The following is an 18,128-nucleotide window of genomic DNA, read 5'->3' as shown; positions in this document are numbered from 1 at the left end:
CTAGTATGCACCACACATTATGACAGACTTACCTTTCCTTCTTGGTTCATGCTCTCCAGCCATTTGAATGGCTAGGCTACCATGATGTCACTCCTGCACATGCTTATGGGAGTTAATATCATGGCACGGTGCTCTCTGGAATCAGTGCACGCTCAGTGTGCTGTAAATGCAGAGTGTACTGCGCATGAACCAGTGATGTCATCAGCTGGAGCCAATGTGACTATCTCCTGGACAGCACAAGTTTAGGAGATATTAACTGTACAGGTAAGCCTTATTACAAGCTTACCTGTAGGGAAAGTTTAAAATTACAGTTTATTACCATTTTAATAAACAGCAATTAAAGGACCAGTCCGTTGAAAAGTGATGTTCTAGTAAACGGTAGAGTCATCCCTTGCCTTCTTGTTGTGGATACTGCCATATCTAAAGTTCTCTGCTGTTCATTTAGTAGTTTTGTGGGCGCTTTAGCCGGTGTCCTTGCATTGAGCCTGCATGTATCTACACAACTCAGCGCATCTGGTGTAACCAAGAGGGATGAGCCGAACACCCCCCCGGTTCAGTTCGCACCAGAACATACCAAACAGGTAAAAAATTTGGCAGAACACACGAACACCGTTAAAGTCTATGGGACACGAAGATGAATAATCCAAAGTGCTAATTTTAAAGGCTTGTATGCAAGTTATTGTCATAAAAAAGTGTTTGGGGACCCGGGTCCTGCCCCAGGGGACATGGATCAATGCAAACATTTTTTTTAAAAACGTCCGTTTTTTCGGGAGCAGTGATGTTTTTAATGCCTAAAGTGAAACAATAGAAATGAAATATTCCTTTAAATATTGTCCCTGGGGGGATGTCTATAGTATGCCTGTAAAGTGGCGCATTTTTTCCGTGTTTAGAACAATACCACAGCAAAATGAAATTTCTAAAGGAAAAATTGTCATTTAAAACTGATCGCGGCTGTAATGAATTGTCGGGTCTCGGCAATAAAGATAAAACTCATTGGAAAAAAGAGCATGGGATCCCCTCCCAGGCCATTACCAGGCCCTTGGGTCTGGTATGAATATTAAGGGGAACCCCAAACCAAAATGTTAAAAAAAAATTGCGTGGGGGTCCCCCTAAAATTCATACCAGGCCCTTTGGGTCTGATATGGAAATTAAGGGGAACCCAGACCATTCATTTCAGGGGCTGCCTTACACATGACAAATGTGGCTAAGAAGAAGTTTTGTTTTGTTTTGTTTTTTTAAATTTTGAGCTTTGCGCGTTTATTAGCTGCGTGTTTTGCCACTTTTGCCTTACACTTTTTCACACCACTTGCCTCATTAGTGGTGCCATTAACAATAAAGCTAGGCTCATACTGATCCGACTTTCAGTGCGATTATGTGATGCAACTTGGACGCGGTTTGCATATTTTATGGAGCCAGAATAGTAGCACAGGACCCTTTTCTAAAATCGTGCTATGCTGCATTAATGTGAAGGGGCACCATTGAAAACAATGCAACTTCCATTGTTGTGCGATTTTGTGTGACTGAAGTCACATCTGAAATCGTAGTAGTGTGAACCAGGCCTTATTGGAGTCTGCAAGTGCGTAGTTTGTGAACATATACAACATTGTGCAATTTTACGCATTTGATACTGTAAGTGTAAATGCATGTTACCTATGTTGGTGTGCTGCGGTGATGTTCATTCTGAATGGCACTTTTTCAATGTGCCTGCATTGCAAGGCAACACACTGTTAAAACACTGTGACTTAGTACACTCAGCTAGTAAAAATGCAGCTATTGCAATGTTTGGTCTCTTGTGGTGCGTTTTATGCAAACCATGTTCTGTATTCAATGGATCTTAACATGCAAGATAACAAATATGTGTTAACTGCACTGCAACTGACCTAGCTGATGTGAATAGGCCTTTAAGAATAGTGGAACACGTTTCTCTACTGGGGAAGCAGGTTACAGGATAACAAGGCAGAAGCATAACTGGGAGACAGGGACAGAGCATTGTGACCTTGCAAGAGGAAGTGCCTTCATAAGGACCCTAATGGCAGGATCACTTACCAAATCCTCTTATTCTGACAGCTGCATCGAAGTCTGTTTCTTATCTATCTATTTGTCTATCTATTTGTCTACCCATCTATTTATCTATCTTCAGTTTCTGTGATTATAGTGGATATACCCATTCTCTGATATGTTTTAATTTGAGGATTATGACCCGTTGTTGCCATATTCCTTCACATTAAGGAAGTTCATCTTCTCCCACTGGGACAATTACGTGGAAGCCGAATACTAAAATAAGTAAAGTGAGTGAAAGGTTACATCCGAATATACTGCACACATCAAGCTTCTCATTTGCTGGGAATAATGTCTGAAAACATGTTATTGAGCTGGGGTTGCAGAAAACTGCAGACAAGGCATCCTATTTTCAGGTTAACATTTAAAGGGTAACTCCACTTTCATGGGAGAAAAAATAGCAAATAAAAAAAATAATAATATAGCGTATACAATTACAATTGCTACACAAGTCATACTGTGATTGTCATTTCCTGCTCACTGATTTTCCCATAAATCTACACTAAAATATAAGACAGATTTTGGGCATCCCTCTGCAGCTAAAATGTCATTTTTGGCAAGATACTCCAAAAGGGAAATCACATCTAAAGGGAAGCAGGCCCTTCAACTTTCCTCATTAGAGTCCTGCAGGTGCAGCAGCTGATTGATAGTTTTAAAGTCATTCCCATTCACATGGACACAGAAAAACAAACAGATATTTCTTCACAATAACAAAAGGTAGGAATCTGAAACAAAGTTTGGTAAAATCCTTGCAATGTACACAGATCACCCAGAGGGGAATGTTTCTTTCTCAACAAAAGTGGAGTTACTCTTTAACCGCTTGCCGACCAGTGCATGACGATATACGTCGGCACAACGGCACGGCTGCGCAAATGGGCGTACAGGTACGTCCGCTTTAAGATGCGGCACTGGGAGAAGCGCTCTCCCGGGGGGTTTCCTTGCGGGCGCGCTCCCGAGTCCTGCATTTGGCGTCCATAGCCGCCAAGTGCAGGATTCAGCCCTGCCCCCCGGCGTCCACGTCATTGGATTTGATTGACAGCAGTGCGAGCCAATGGCTGCGCTGCTATCAATCTATCCAATGAAGAGCCAAGTAGACCGGGCCGAAATCCAGCGCATTCTCGACGCGGGACTTTCGGGGGCTCAGGTAAGTAAACGGGGGGGGGGCTGGGTGGCCAGTAAGCATCAGATGTTTTTTCACCTTACTGCATAGGATGCAGTAAGGTGAAAAAACAAGAACCTTTACAACCCCTTTAAGATAAATCTAAAGGAAAATCATACAAGATTTTTATGTATGGTCAGCCTTATTAGACTACACATACATGTCACTACCTGTGAAATAACTATCAAGGCCCTGATCACTTACACCTGTTTCCCAAGCCTTGTACAAACTGTGCCTCGGCACAGAATTACAGAGCTGACCTGTTATCGCTAGCTACAAATAACCTGCACTCTTTCAGTCAACTATGTGTACTTTGGACAGAGATCAATAAACCAATAAACGGCCACTTGTTGTATGCGTGTTACTTGAAATACAGACCCGCTCAGCTGATGTAGTTGCTGATAAAAATTTTTTAAAAAAAGCTTGTTTTCCAGTGTTTTCCTAAATCAGTAAGGCTTTTGCCGCTCACAGCTATAGTTATATAAAAAAGGGACCTTTCAGCATTCCCACAATGCACTTCTATAATGTCTAAAAAAAGTTGTTATACTTCTTCAAAGATGAAGTTTAGGCATGACAATTTTTGCATAGTTACATTGGCCCAGCTTAGACCATTGTAAGTATGTATGTTCAATACCTGTAGGATCTCAGTGGAAGTTGGAAATCACTGTACTAGGCACCACTACTACAGTAATCTCTCTCTTTTTTCTTGGTCGCATACTAAGCGGTTAACCTGCTGCACTGTGGATGAAAAGGGTCACTTGCTTGGCTTGTGTGCCATTCAGGAAAAACTTTGCATATTCTCAAACAAGGTGTAGAGGCGGGATGATCTCCACCTTATTCTGTTGGAGAACACTTTGTTTTTTTAATGGCACCTGTGCCAAGAAAGAGACCCCCTCTGTTCAGAAAGCAGCTGGGCAGCCTCTCGGTACAGGACCTGGAAGCTAGACCACCGGATCCTTCAGTTCTATGAGCACACCCCAGAAGACCCCTGAGTTCTCACCCCCAAGTAGTAGTCTGCCCCATACCTGCTTTAGGCTTTATGGCAATGGACCCGTTTCCAGAGGACATCATGTTTTTGAGGTTAGAAAAGGAAAAGTTCACATAATGAATGCCTTTTAACTATTTACTGAATGCAGATAATCACATATATACCACCTCCAGAACCTTTCAATGACTATAATGCCCATGACTCTTTATATCTCAGCCCTACTTCCCAAAATGCCCCACACTCGCAGAGGCAGTGCTGCCAATTCATAGACTCATACCCCACTATGGGTTTGAGGACCTTTAGTGGTTTTCTAGGTGACTACACTTTCTACTCAATTCAAGGGCTCTCTAAACCTACTCTCATTACTAGCTATGGTAACAACTAATGGTCAAAACAGGGAACTACGCTGGGCACTCTACCCAACACTGAGAAATGCCATATAAACAAAAGCAATAAACAATAAAAGCCTGTATAAGCCTAACAAAGGGACTAAATAATTCCCGTCTCATGTCTATGCAAATACCAGTCTGTATGTCTACCTGGTATTTTTGAGGGTGGTGGAAGATCAGCTAATGTTTGCAAATATTTTTTGTCAGTAAATTATTAATTCCGCTTGATATTATCAGTAAACAATAAATCACAACTTTGCTGCTGGAGCTCACGGGAAGCTCCTATGGCATCCTAAGTGTTTCCTTTTTAATCACAGTGTTGAAGTGATCCATGATTTCAAGCCCAGCAACTGATCAATATGCCCCCTGGGCTTTACAATGGATCATGGCTGTCATTGACAGCCGAAATTTCCAGTGCAAACGCTCATTGGAACCTCTCCCAGTTGCTGAGAACGGGTCTCCTTTTAAAGAGATAATAAACTCTATGAACCTGTTGTTTTTAATTGACTCCCTGCAAGTTTGTGCCATAATGTGATAGTGTGCACCACATACTAGCACATTGTGACTGACATGTTTTTCAAACAGAGCTGCGCTGCCATGGCGGTTCCATCTTCGTTTGGTCTTCCTTTCAGGTTCATGTTTTCTGGCCATTTGACCAAGCTCCGATGACGTCAGTCTCAATAGAAACACCTGTTCCAGTGACAACTCAAATTGGAGATTTCCCCTTCTTTACTTGTGCATCTCTCAGAGAGGAAGTGAGGAGAAATCTCCCCAACAAGACAGACAGCAAAAAATAACCTTATGGGAATTTAGCTCTTAGAAACTCTAAATCTAAAACTATATATACTTTAAGGGTGAGATTAAGCAAGCTGGCCTTACTGAAACTTTTCTTCAACAGAGACACCAAGACTGATCTATACAGGAAGCCAGGTACAGCATTTTTTTCAGGATTGGCAAATATTAAACATTTTTGGGTACCAAAGGGTGCTGAAGGGCAGTTAATCAGTTAGGTTTGTGATTAGAGGATAGATTCACTTTAAATTGTATGGCCAGCCACATTTTTTTTCGTTTTGTATAGAGTGGGAAATGCCAAGAACTCCAGTTCCATTTTTACCACTATATGTGGCTCCCATAGAAAGATTTCCCCTCATTTCTTGTGCTGGTGACAATGGCTGCACCAGCCTAGAAGTGAGAGTAAATCTCTTATAGAAACAAAAATATATAGATTGGCAAAGAAGAAGAAGACTGAGGCCCCTGTCTACAGCCACAGATAGCAATAAAAACCCAACCGGGATTCTAATCCTTCTCTTTCTAATGATTCTGAAACTTCAAATCACATATTTTTCTGTTGGTGGCAATTTATTTTTTAGAATGCTGGAATAGTTCCCACTCAGTTAATGATATTATTTGATCTCAGTGGGTGAAAGGCCAATTTGCTATCATTGGAGTGACCAGTGCAGTAGGCATCTGGATTATATTCATCTGAATTATAACTCATACCAGTTATGCTGTTGTGATGACAGATACCAGTGGTTACGAAGCCTAAAATTAGACTTGTTAACTTTCCAAGGAGGACAGAGTTTAAGAGGATGACCTGACCATAGCGGTCTAACAGCTAATTAAGAATTTAATGTCCAGTAATGTTGCCTGATTAAGTGCTCAATTATTTACGGGAACCCTTATTTCAAAGAGAACAGACCATCAGAAAGAATTGAATGTCCTGTTTTAATATAAATATAATATAAATATCAAATGTTAAAAATGAGATAATTTTCGCAAATATATATAGAAGCTCTTACAAAGCAAAAGCATTAACCATTTGATTAGGGAAGTTCTCAGAAGTAACAACATAAGCCACGTACACACGAGCGGAATGTCCGACAGAAAAAGTCAGACGAAAGCTTTTCATCATCTATTCCGATCGAATGTAGGACTCATCGGACTTTTTTTTCGAAAATTCTGACGGACCTAGAAATGAAACACGTTTCTAAATATTTCCAACGGAACCAATTCCTATCGGGAAAAACGATCGTTTGTATGCTGTTCCGTCGGACCAAAAACAACGAATGCTCTGAAGCAAGTACGAGAAGCTATTGGCTACTGGCTATTGAACTTCCTTTTTCTAGTCCCGTCATAAGTGTTGTACGTCACCGCGTTCTTGACGGTCAGACTTTGGTCAGACTTTGGGTTGACCGTGTGTAGGCAAGACCGCTTGAATGGAATTCCGTGGGAGTTCCGTCGGAGAAACCCTCGGTGTTTATGCCAATGGCAAAACCGGTTGTGTGTATGCAGCAATACATGTCTTTTTTCTTATAAAGGCTCTTGATGTGTCCATTGTATTCATTGAGTAATAGTATAGTTAGCAAAGTAACTAACTGTAGCTGCAGTATACGGGATGTTTTATTTTAAATGTGGTCTACCTTTTAAGGGCCCAGTTAAAGTGCAATGTGCTGTTTTTTAGTTCATTAACATTGCTACCTTCACATTGTACACCAGCGGCTGTGTGGTAGTGCATGCTACTGATATGAACAAGCCCTTAGACAGCATTCCTTAAGACAGAGAGGCATTTCTGGACACAGGAGAGTTTGTGTACAGGACAGGAAGTGAAGGGAAATCTCTCCAATGGGACAAGGTTTGCAAAGTTTTAACCATTCTCTATTCTATACAGAGTAAAAAAAGAAAAAAGTATTTTTGGCTGGAACAAAGATGGAGGCTTAGATGCTTTGTTGAGTTGACCATTACTACTAAAATAGAAAGTGATTGTGGCCCTCACCCTGGGTTATATGTTACCCTGGGTTATATGTTTTTGTTTTTACTGGCCTGAGGTACATGCCTTTATTAATACGCTATTTCTGATTGTATTCTATCTAACGTTGGATACATAATTTGTACTATACCACTTGTGTTGATGGCTTTGAGGATATACCCCCATTGCTCTTTTATATTCATTTACAACAAAAATATATTTGTCTCTAAAATAGAAAGTGAAATGAAATGTAACATTTTACAGTTGTCTGCAAAACAGGAATAGAGGGGAGATCTTCTAATGTGGACATCTGTTTCAGTGGTAACTGTCAACGTTGGGATTTCCTTTCACTTTGGGAAGATTTACTTTTTGTAGTACCTCTTAAACATGAAGTGGAGTAAAATTGACCAGATAGGGACAGATGCAACCTGAGAGAAGAACTAACACTTGCCCACATGGTCCAAGGATTCAGTATTGTCTGGAGTTGGGCACTAATGGAGGTGGGTGAGGGGTGACTTTAAATTAGTAAGGTTAAAAAGATGTGCAGGGACAGTAAAGTGCACTTTTTAGGGCACAACTGGGAAAGGAAGAATGACAACAGATGGGCCCTTGAAGGGTTGGAGTAGTTGATAGAAGAGGTCAAAGGCAGTAGAGGGAAACTAGTTTACAGGGATTTGAGATGTCAACTCAAAGTTCCTTGACCTGTATAAACACTCTAAATCTGCATTCCATAACAGTAAGTTGTACCATCCATATACAAATTAAAAATATAGATTCAGGATTATTCTGTATCTGTCCTGAAATGATTTGTATTTTTTTTCTTCTTTTTGGTAGCAGATTTGTTCTGATCTTTGACTTCTTGTCACATGTTGCATCATAGCAGGGAATGGCAATGAACAAGGCCATGGTGTTTTCTTTTAACTTGCTTGTCATGATGTTTTTTTCTAACTTGCTTGTTATGTGCGTATTACCCAGTATTAGACTGCTATGTGACTTATGAAAATGAAGGAGTTTTATGTGTAAAGTAAACTTTATTTGATAAAAGATAAAAAAATGAGGATAACAATTTCTGATAGGGCTATTGTAATTAAGGAAGGTCTCACAGTTTATAGAATACTGCCCTTGCGTATTCTATGTAATGTTTACTATACAATAAAATCAGAAAATCAGTGTATTAAAGACCCTGCACTACAGACATTGTAGCAAAGGACGGATGCAGATAAGTAAAAGCACCCATAACATCTTTCCTCTTGGTTCCTTTCCAATGGAGAACTGGGCAGAGTAAGGCTCATGCACTGCATCTCAAAGAAGCAGCTCCTACAGGCTTTTGAGCTTTTTTGAGCTCTCATTTTTTTTTCTGCCTGGAAACTCCCCTCCATGTTAGCCAATGTGTCCATGAACACTACGACTTTTTCAGGAGTGTACAGTCATATGCTCTTAAATATAAAGACATAAATACAAAGAATAGAGCCGGCAACTCCAAACGTCCTTGTTGCTTCTTTATTGGTGCATAAAAGAAAGTGAGTAAAAATGTACAGGGGCTCACGTGTTTCGGCTTACAAGCCTTGATCACCGCACAGAACATATACTGTATACTGTTTGGCAAACCACACCTTCCAATTAATTTTCTCATTAAAACTGCAATTAAGAAACATCCAAGAATGTGAGGTGTAGCACTTGGCAATACAAACATGGAGAATTCTTTCTAGCAATGTGTATAGATAATGTGTGAGTATGTGTGTGTATATTATATATATATATATATATATACACACACAGTATTTCACAAAAGTGAAAAAGTGAGTACACCCCTCACATTTTTTATTATATTTTTTATGTGACAACACTGAAGAAATGACACTTTGCTACAATGTAAAGTAGTGAGTGTACAGCTTGTATAACAGTGTAAATTTGCTGTCCCCTCAAAATAACTCAACACACAGCCATTAATGTCTAAATGCTAGCCAAGCAGAAGCTGGCATTTCCAGCCTCAAAGTTTCGCTCAGAAAAGGATAACATTGTTTGCATACATGATCATGGTCTAGAAGCACCTTTGCTTGATTTGCATGCACAAAAAGAGATTAAGTTATCATCAGTTGGGTGGGGTAAAAATAAAATTGTTTCTGTAAAATGTCTCTTTGGTGTTAGCAAACCGTAACAAGTATTATTACTAAAAAAAGGGATTTTAGCTTTGGAACATACAGCCAAGTAGACAAATGCTTATCAAAACACTTTAATAGATTTATTTAAACACATTTGTGGGCACATCAGGTAATAAATATATGGTGTAGCAGATGCTAATTGGGAGGAAGGAAGGAGCAATGTATAATAAAGAAGGTTGTAGACTGTGTTGTCACAGTTTATATTCTCCCTTTGCAAACAAGGTTTCTAGGATACATCCTCAATTTTACTGATATCATTGGATACTATTGTATCTTGTAAATCCTCAGTGTTCATGATATACAGATAGTTATAGGTATTTAATCCCTAGACTGGGCTACTGTATTAGACCTGATACTTGCAAGGTCTCTCTTAGAGCTGGTTCACTCAGGGGGAGCTTCAGCGCGGCTTGCAAAATGACTTCTGTATAGAAGTCAATGCAAGCCGATCCGAAGTCACCCCAAAGTAGTACAGGAACCTTTTTCTAAGTCGGAGCGACTTGAGTCTCTCCTATTAGAACGGTTCCACAGTACAGAATAGAGCGCGACTTGTCAGGCGGCTAAGTTACTTGACAAGTCACCCCTGTGTGAACCGGGTCTTATATTTCTCTGAAACGTCAACGATGAGATCTCTGAATTGTTACATTCAGCCTAAGAGCTCATGCAGACGGTCAGATTCCCATTTTACCAAATATTGATTTGATTTGGATCTCTCTTCTTTTCATTTACTTTCCATTTTGTTAATTAATACAATTAAACTATTAACACTTCTATTTCTGAAAGCATGCTTACTTTACAGAATTTTTTTCACACCTGCCTAAAACTTTTGCATAGCGCTGCACTTCCTGTCTTGGGGTGTCTCCACTTCATTGGACAGCAGCATTGTCACTAGCAGATTTAGATGCATTTGACTAACAAATAAAAGCTAGACAGATGACATGTTTTAAGCAGTTACAGCAACAGTTTTTTTTATTTATTTTTTGGGGGATAAAGATTTTGCATAAATGAATAAAAGCTGATCATTGTAAGCACCCCTGTCAGTGTTAATGGTTGTCTCAACCCTCTGAACAAAAGGAAAGCAAAAGGAGGAGAGAGAAGCACCAAGCCAATCCTTTAAACAGCTTAGGAATGTATTCAGTATATAGGTATAAAACAACACTAAAAACTTGCGTGAAAAATGTTGGAGCACTTGCAGAGTGCTAGAGAGGGTGGGAGCTTCCACGTGCAGTGTCACAGGAGCACAGGAGGATCGCCGGGAAGTCTCTATTGAGGGATCCAGGGGCGCCATGGGTTAGCCACAGCTCAGTAATCCTCGTGGAGACATCAGCTGTGTGTCTGAGACCCTCTCTAGCACTCTGCAAGTGCTCCAACATTTTTAACGCAAGTTTTTAGTGTTGTTTTATACCTATATACTGAAAAAATTCCTAAGCTGTTTAAAGGATTGACTTGGCGCTTCTCTCTCCTCCTTTTGCTTTCCTCTTGTTCACAGTGATCGGGTTCCCCAGCCCACGCCTGAAGCAGCCTTGCTCCCTTTATAGCCCCCATTTAATTTTAAACTTTAATCTTTTTCATCAGATGGTTTAGCGCTGAACATTATACCAATATTGTGTATGTGTCTCAACCCTCTAACTGCCAATTTTGCTGGACAGTTTGGTCTGTTAAAGGAAGCTGAAAAATAACAGACTTACTGACCAGATCACAGGTGAAAATAAAGAAAAAAAAGCCTAGAAATTAAACTAATGCAGTCACCACATGCAAAGATTAGTAAACTGCAATATATAACATTTTTTGGGGGGGTTTAATGCCGCTTTAAGTATCTAAAGTGCTAACGGGTTAACTGCCTAATGTTTCCTGCGGCCATCAGGGGATTAGTCTAAGCAGGACTAAACCCTTCTATCCTTTTAAGTCAAGGAAGCTGCCATCTTAGCCTCAGTTTGATCTGCAACTGCCATGGTGCTGCACATGTGATCAGTTATGACTCCAGCCATTTTTTGATTTGACAGTTTGGCTGAAAGCACAAGCAAATGTGACAGTTAGCATTCCCGGCATGCCAGGAGTGTAATTGTTTTTCTTTTTAAGTGTTTCTAAACCCACAACAGTAAAATCAGTCTGTATATGCAGTAAAGCATGCTTGTTATACTCATTGCAGAACCCAAGGGGTTAATCCTCTGCATTGTGTAAAAAGGCTGTTTGATCTTGTATGCACAGATCCTCCCCTTCTTGCATTGTTTCCAAAACATGTCTGGATAAGACAGAGTTACTGGAGTCAGGCTGCACATGCTCAGTTTGGTGTGTATTGCTAGAGAGTTTTTTTTCCTTGGGAGAGTGCATGTGATCAGCACAGGGCCGATCAGCACTGTCCAGGCAGAGGGTCAGGAGTCCTGCATCCTGATAGGTCAGCCAGCGCAGTATGAAAACTCCTCCTAAAAACTTTAACCAGACACCGATAGAAGTCACAAGAATATACTGCCAATGAGAAAAGTATTTAGCTGTTTATATTTACTAAAATAATTGCATTTCCACATTCTTTGTACTGTGGGAGACCAGATATAGTGAATGCAGGGTCCTGGGTTTAGTAACACTTTAACTGTTAAATTGATGGGTTTAGTTCTAGCTTAAAACAAATTATAAGCCAAAACAAAATCCAAGTTTACTAAAAATTAACTTTTGTTGTGCTTTTTAAATTTACTAACAGTATATCTATATTATCTTGCAGGAAACCGCATCAACCATGGTGGACACAGAAATGCCATTTTGGAGCATGAATTTTGGGATGAACACAATGGACTTGTCCTGCATTGAAGACCACTCCCAGGGCTTTGACATTAAGCCATTTGGCACAGTGGATTTTACAAGTATCTCAGCTCCCCACTATGAAGACATTCTAGAAGATAAACCTTTCCCGTGTCGAAATGACCAGATGGACACTGATTATAAGTATGACCTGAAACTCCAAGACTGCCAAAGTACGCTGACTTTTTCCATTTTCATCACAGTTTTCTGGAGTGTTGTCTAGATACAATGAAGAGCCTCCACCTAATACGTCAGGGCAATTGATAAAGCAAGAATTACTAGACCTAATAGAATAGGAAGGCATTATCCTTCTTTGCCTCTTTCAGACAATGGCTCAATCTTTTCAGGGTTGGCAGTTATCTGTGTGTAAAGATGTAACATAGATAATCACATGGTATAGAATTTATTCTAAAGTTGAATCCACAAAACTTGTGTGTGTCTGGACTAAATAAAAAAAATTGTCATACATCTCTGCAATGCACGCATATTGCCCCATGTTACATCAATTTTAAAAGCTGCAAGTTTAGAAAAACACATGTTGATCTGCTAGATACCTACTGAACTGCTGCGCTCGAAATGCAAACAGTGTTGTCAGTCCTGCCTGGTTCTCCCATGCTGGACTACAAAACAGACACTTTTTTTTAATCTCCATAACATAAAGAAGAGGTGGTCTATAGTCCAGCTCACACATAGATTTTAATCAGATTTTTTTTTAAACTGTGTCTCATCTCCAGTAGAAATTGTGTTGCAGACCTGTGCAAAACTGTCTCAGTTGACTGGCCAGGATTGCTAACACATAGACTTATGCCGCGTACCCACGACCGGACTTTCCGTCGGAATGAACTCTGACAGTCTTTTGGACGGAGTTCCGACAGAGTTCCACGGAAACTGACTTGCCTACACACAATCACAAAAAAGTCCGATCGTTTAGAACACAATGACGTACGACGGGACTAGAAAAAGGAAGTTCAATAGCCAGTAGCCAGTGGCTGCCCTTGCGTCATTTTTGGTCCATCGGAAAAGCATACAGACGAGCGGCTTTCCCAATAGGTACTGATTCCATCTGAAAGATTTGAAACATGTTCTATTTCTAGGTCCATCAGAATTTTAGAAAGAAAAAGTCCGATGAAGCCCACACACGATCGGAATGTCCAATGGAATGATTCCATTGGACCTTTTCTGCCGGAAAGTCCGGTTGTGTATACGCGGCATTAGCCAACTGAGATGAAGCCAGGTTTGGTGTTAATTTTCTTGATACATATTCCCCTCTATATGTCCTGTTTTAAAATGAAATTAGATTTTTACAAATGGAATCTACTTAAATGTTTTCACCTCTATAAGTTTGCCTTTACTGTTTCTCTCCTTGTGTTAAAGTTACATGGTTACATAGGGTTTTTTTCTCCAAGAATAGGTGTAGGAACTTCCCCTTTCTGATTCACCCCTATTTCCTCCCCCTAACCACCTGTGAGCATGTTCCTTGGCTCCCCCCTCTACCCACCTCCCAGTACTACCCCTTTTAGAGGTTACAGAACCAAGTATCACTTTGTGGTGCTAAGTAATTCGTATTGAATTTGTTAATGATAACAAGAAAAGCAGTAAATTAGTTCCTCTGCAGCCAGCATCAATAGACCCCCCTCCTCCAGCAACAATGGATCCACCCATCAACAATGGATCCACCTGCAACAAAATACCCCCTCCCCCCGCAGCTATAGACTCTCAGCAGCAACAACAGATCTCCCGACAGCCAGCATCAATAGACACTCTAGCAGTCAGCAGTAATAGATAATACTCCCTCAACAGTAGTAGACCCCTCCCAGCAACAGTTGTCCCCCCACAGCAACATAAGGTCCACCCCCAGCAACAATAGACCCCCCCAACAATTAAAGACCTCCCCAGCAGCAATATACCCCCCCCCCCAAAAAAAAATATACCCCCTCCAGCAAAATAGATCCCCCAGCGGTCAGTATCAATAGACCCTCCAGCACAACCCAGCACCCTTTGCCATTGCTTGCATTCAGTGCTGGAGGTGCTGGAACTGCATTCCACCATATTCCTGCTGAAAAAAAACCCTGGGTTTAAATAAGACACAGGTCCATCCAGTTCAACCAATAAAAAAAAAAACAAATAGAAAATATCCATGTACAGAACCCTATACCCACTGTTGATCAAGAGGAAGGCACAAAAATCCTTATGCATCAAGGTTCAACTTGCTTCAGTGAGGGAAAAGAAAATCCTTCCTGATCCCCTACTGGATCAATAATCTCCGGTATTATACAACTGCAGTGTAAAAGCTTTTATTGATAAGGTACCCCCCCATCCACTGATACTTACCTTCCCCAAGCTCCCCCAACACTCTGTTCATACGCAGGATCACTGGGTCTCCTGAGTCCACATCGATCCTTGCACATGGTTAAAGCTGAATAGCAGGTATTGTCATAATAGCATACTTACATTGGTTCAGCTTGAACCAATGTAAGTATGCATATTTAATACCTGAGGGCCAGGTCTGGAGGCTGACATTCACTGTAGTGGCTGCTGCTATTACCATGTTCACTGCGATATTCCAGGTCCTATGCCAAGCAGCTGCCCCACTGCACACTGATCACAAAGGGTCACTTGATTGGCTTGTCACCTTTTGCAGATGGCCTTGTATTTCTTTCAGTGAATGCAAGGCATTCTCTAATTGGACGAGGTGAAGATCATGACGTCAACTTGTCCAACCAGAGAAGGCCTTGTATTCATTAAAAAAAATAGAAAACATTCTGTAAATGGTGGCAGTGCCAAGCCTGTGACCCCCTGTGGTCAATATGCAGTAAGGAATCTGCTCGGCACAGGACCTGGAGGATCACAGTGATCACTGTAGTAACATAAACCACTAGATTGATTGTCAGCTTCCATATCGGTACCGTCCCTCAATTATGAAATATGCATACTTACTTTGGTCAGTGTAAGTAAGCAATTAAGATCATACCTGGAGTTCAGTTTTTATGATTGTCTACCCTACCTCCTGTGACAGTGTTCGGCCTTGGCGATTGGTCACCCAGTCCTCAGAACTGCATCTTAGGGAGGGAAGAAGGTGTAATTCTGGGTAGTTCCCAGAACTCCTACAGACAGAGTGTTGGGGAAGTATAGGAAAACAAAGTATAAGCGGAGAGAGGGTGAGCTTTTTAAGAGAACCTGTCATTTTGCCCATTCTCCTTACCAAGTCTTTAAATTTGTTATTTTCAGCTTTATAAAATGCTTAGTCTGTAAGTGCAAGGAGTAGTACTTATAATGATGAAAATACAGTAACCCATCACAGAAAAACACAGGTTTCAGTTTCCTGAAATCAGAACAGTAATGAATGATTTGTGATTTCTTGCTACTGCTTGCCACGCTTGTCCTCTGTCTAGCTGTATAAACATGAGAAAATAATTTTATTGACAAATTTGTGGTCCAATCATTCTTTTTTTAACCCAGACATGATCAAATTGGAGCCCCCCTCTCCGCCTTACTACTCAGACCAGACCCAGTCATTCAGTAAACCACCAGATGAAACTTCCAATTCCTTCATTGCCATAGAATGTCGAGTTTGTGGAGACAAGGCCTCAGGGTTCCATTATGGTGTCCATGCATGTGAAGGCTGTAAGGTAACATAAATACTACATTGTGGCAGAAATAACATCCGGTGTAAACTTTATATAGTGTGTTTAGGTCAATAGGCATGAAATTTGTGTAGGAAAACATTTAAGCTTAGCACACACGGGCCGAATGTTGGGTGACATCAGCTGGTTTGATAAAAACCGTCCGACATGGCAGCCGGTCCGACGGACAGCTTCTGTTGGGCAAGCATGCTGGAAAACTAGCAGCTGAACAGCTCTCGATTAGCGCTCTCAGCCAATGACTGAGAGCGCTGACTGAGAGCGCTCACCAAAGTGTTCTGACGGGGGGCTGCCCCCCTGTCAGAACACAATAGTACAGCAGGGGAGATCGCTGTACTAATATTGGATTGTTAGTAAACCAGCTCCGACCGAAGCTGTCAGTTTTTTTTTTTTTTGTTCAACCCAGCCAAAACAAATTAGTGCTGTGTACTAAGCTTTAGACTTAATATATGACTAACAGAAAATAACTTTATTTACACGTTGCACCTAAACATTACTTACTAAAATTAGTAATTGTGGTAAGCTGCCATGCCAATCTACTTTTACTAGTCTTGCTGGAACATAATAATTGGTTAGTCCAATTAAATATAATATAATATTTCTTACTTTACCGGTGGAGTCTGGTGCACTTAACCACTGACTAATTTTTTATATGTACCCTCTATCCTTCTTCTACAAACCCAATTTAAAAAAAAACTGGGAAGCTGTGTAAAATCTACATAAAAACAGAATGAAATGATTTGAAAATCTCATAAACCCATATGTTATTGATAATAGAAAATAGAAAACATATCAAATGTTTAAACTGAGAAAATGTTCAATTTAAAAAAAAAGGTAATTTTTAAATTGATGGCAGCAACACATCTCAAAAAAGTTGGGACTGGGCAAAAAAAAGCTGGCAAAGTAAGTAGTACTAACAAGGAAGAGCTGGAATAACATTTAGCAACTAATTAGGTTAATTGGCAACAGATCAGTAACATGATTGGGTATAAAAAGAAGGTTTTAAAGAGTTTTCAGAATAATGTTAATCATCATTTAACAGTATATAATATCAAAAGATTCTGAGAATTCAGAGAAATTTCTATTCGCAAGACTATATCAGACATGCCAAACTCAAATGACAGGGCCGCTAGGTTTACCGAGGGCTACATCTGCTTTAAGGCCCATTCATGCATGCCAAACAATGCATTGTAGCATGCAGGCTAGGGTCCATTCTGTGCTGGTGGTCAAAGTATTATTTCATACATCTATTAATTGGAGCAGATTTGAAGTGTGGTGCCCAAAACTGACATTATGTAAGCTCTGGTGCATTGTTGAAGAATGCAGCATGTCTGCACCACACATCACATCAGCGTTGTGGTGTGAATGGGGCTCATGTTTCCCTGTGGTGCTGGTATTGATCCAGTTTTGGAAAAATGCCAAGCACCATGCATGGTGCGAACAGACCCTAATTCCAGAAAAATGTTATATTATTTGGCAATTAATGTTACAGTAATTGCAACTTACAAACTATTATCCAATTGAAAGAGGCATAAAACATTTTCTGAATTATTAGGCTGCAAAATTATATGAGGAAATGTAAGTTTTATGAGTTGGAGCCTAATACAAAAGTGGAACTAAACCCAACAATTTAACAGCTATAAAAAGCAGCTACGATTCTGGGATGCTGGGAATGCTGTCACCTTTGCTTGTGCTTTCAGCCAACCTGTGAAACCATCAAATGGCCGGTGTCATAACTGATCACACGTGCAGCACCATGGCAGTTGCAGATCAAACCAAGTCTAAGAGGGCAGTTTTCTTGGCTGAAAAGGAGAGGAGGGTTTAGTTCCACTTTAGTTGGATCAGCCATAACTGGATGAGGGCCTCTGAGAAGGAATGAGATGGCAAGTTTGATGTGTCTGATGGCTTCAGCAGGTGGCATAAACCTAGGAATTTGGTGTGGAGATATCACCAGTGGAATTCCCAATAGTTCTTAGAAGTGTGTGATTCAAACTTTTTTCAATTTGCTCCCAGAAAAAAAAATCAGATTAGATTGGACTGACCCAATTTGAACCAAACATCAGATCTTTTACAGATTTAGACATATATAACCAGATCTGCATGGTCCAAAAGCTCCCTCTTTGCACAAGAACAGGAGAAGTGGTCATACGATGAGTATGTATCATGTGAACAGACCGGACTGGTTGTTAGGGGAG

The 18,128-nt window shown here is 40.4% G+C and overlaps 1 protein-coding gene across 3 annotated transcripts in view; it reads left to right on the top strand.

The window, feature by feature from the left end:
* The window catches only part of PPARG (peroxisome proliferator activated receptor gamma), a 102,861-nt gene that overhangs the window by 40,505 nt on the left and 44,228 nt on the right, over nucleotides 1-18,128 (top strand). For all 3 annotated transcript variants that reach the window (XM_073592358.1, XM_073592357.1, XM_073592356.1), the window contains 2 exons: nucleotides 12,216-12,465; nucleotides 15,752-15,921. In XM_073592358.1, the coding sequence (XP_073448459.1) occupies nucleotides 12,231-12,465; nucleotides 15,752-15,921 (405 nt within the window). In that variant the 5' untranslated portion in view covers nucleotides 12,216-12,230. The remainder of the gene's footprint in view (nucleotides 1-12,215; nucleotides 12,466-15,751; nucleotides 15,922-18,128) is intronic.

The sequence above is a fragment of the Aquarana catesbeiana genome, linkage group LG07 (assembly GCF_042186555.1).
Source record: "Aquarana catesbeiana isolate 2022-GZ linkage group LG07, ASM4218655v1, whole genome shotgun sequence".
NCBI lineage: Eukaryota > Metazoa > Chordata > Amphibia > Anura > Ranidae > Aquarana > Aquarana catesbeiana.
This window is presented reverse-complemented; position numbering and strand designations above follow the sequence as displayed.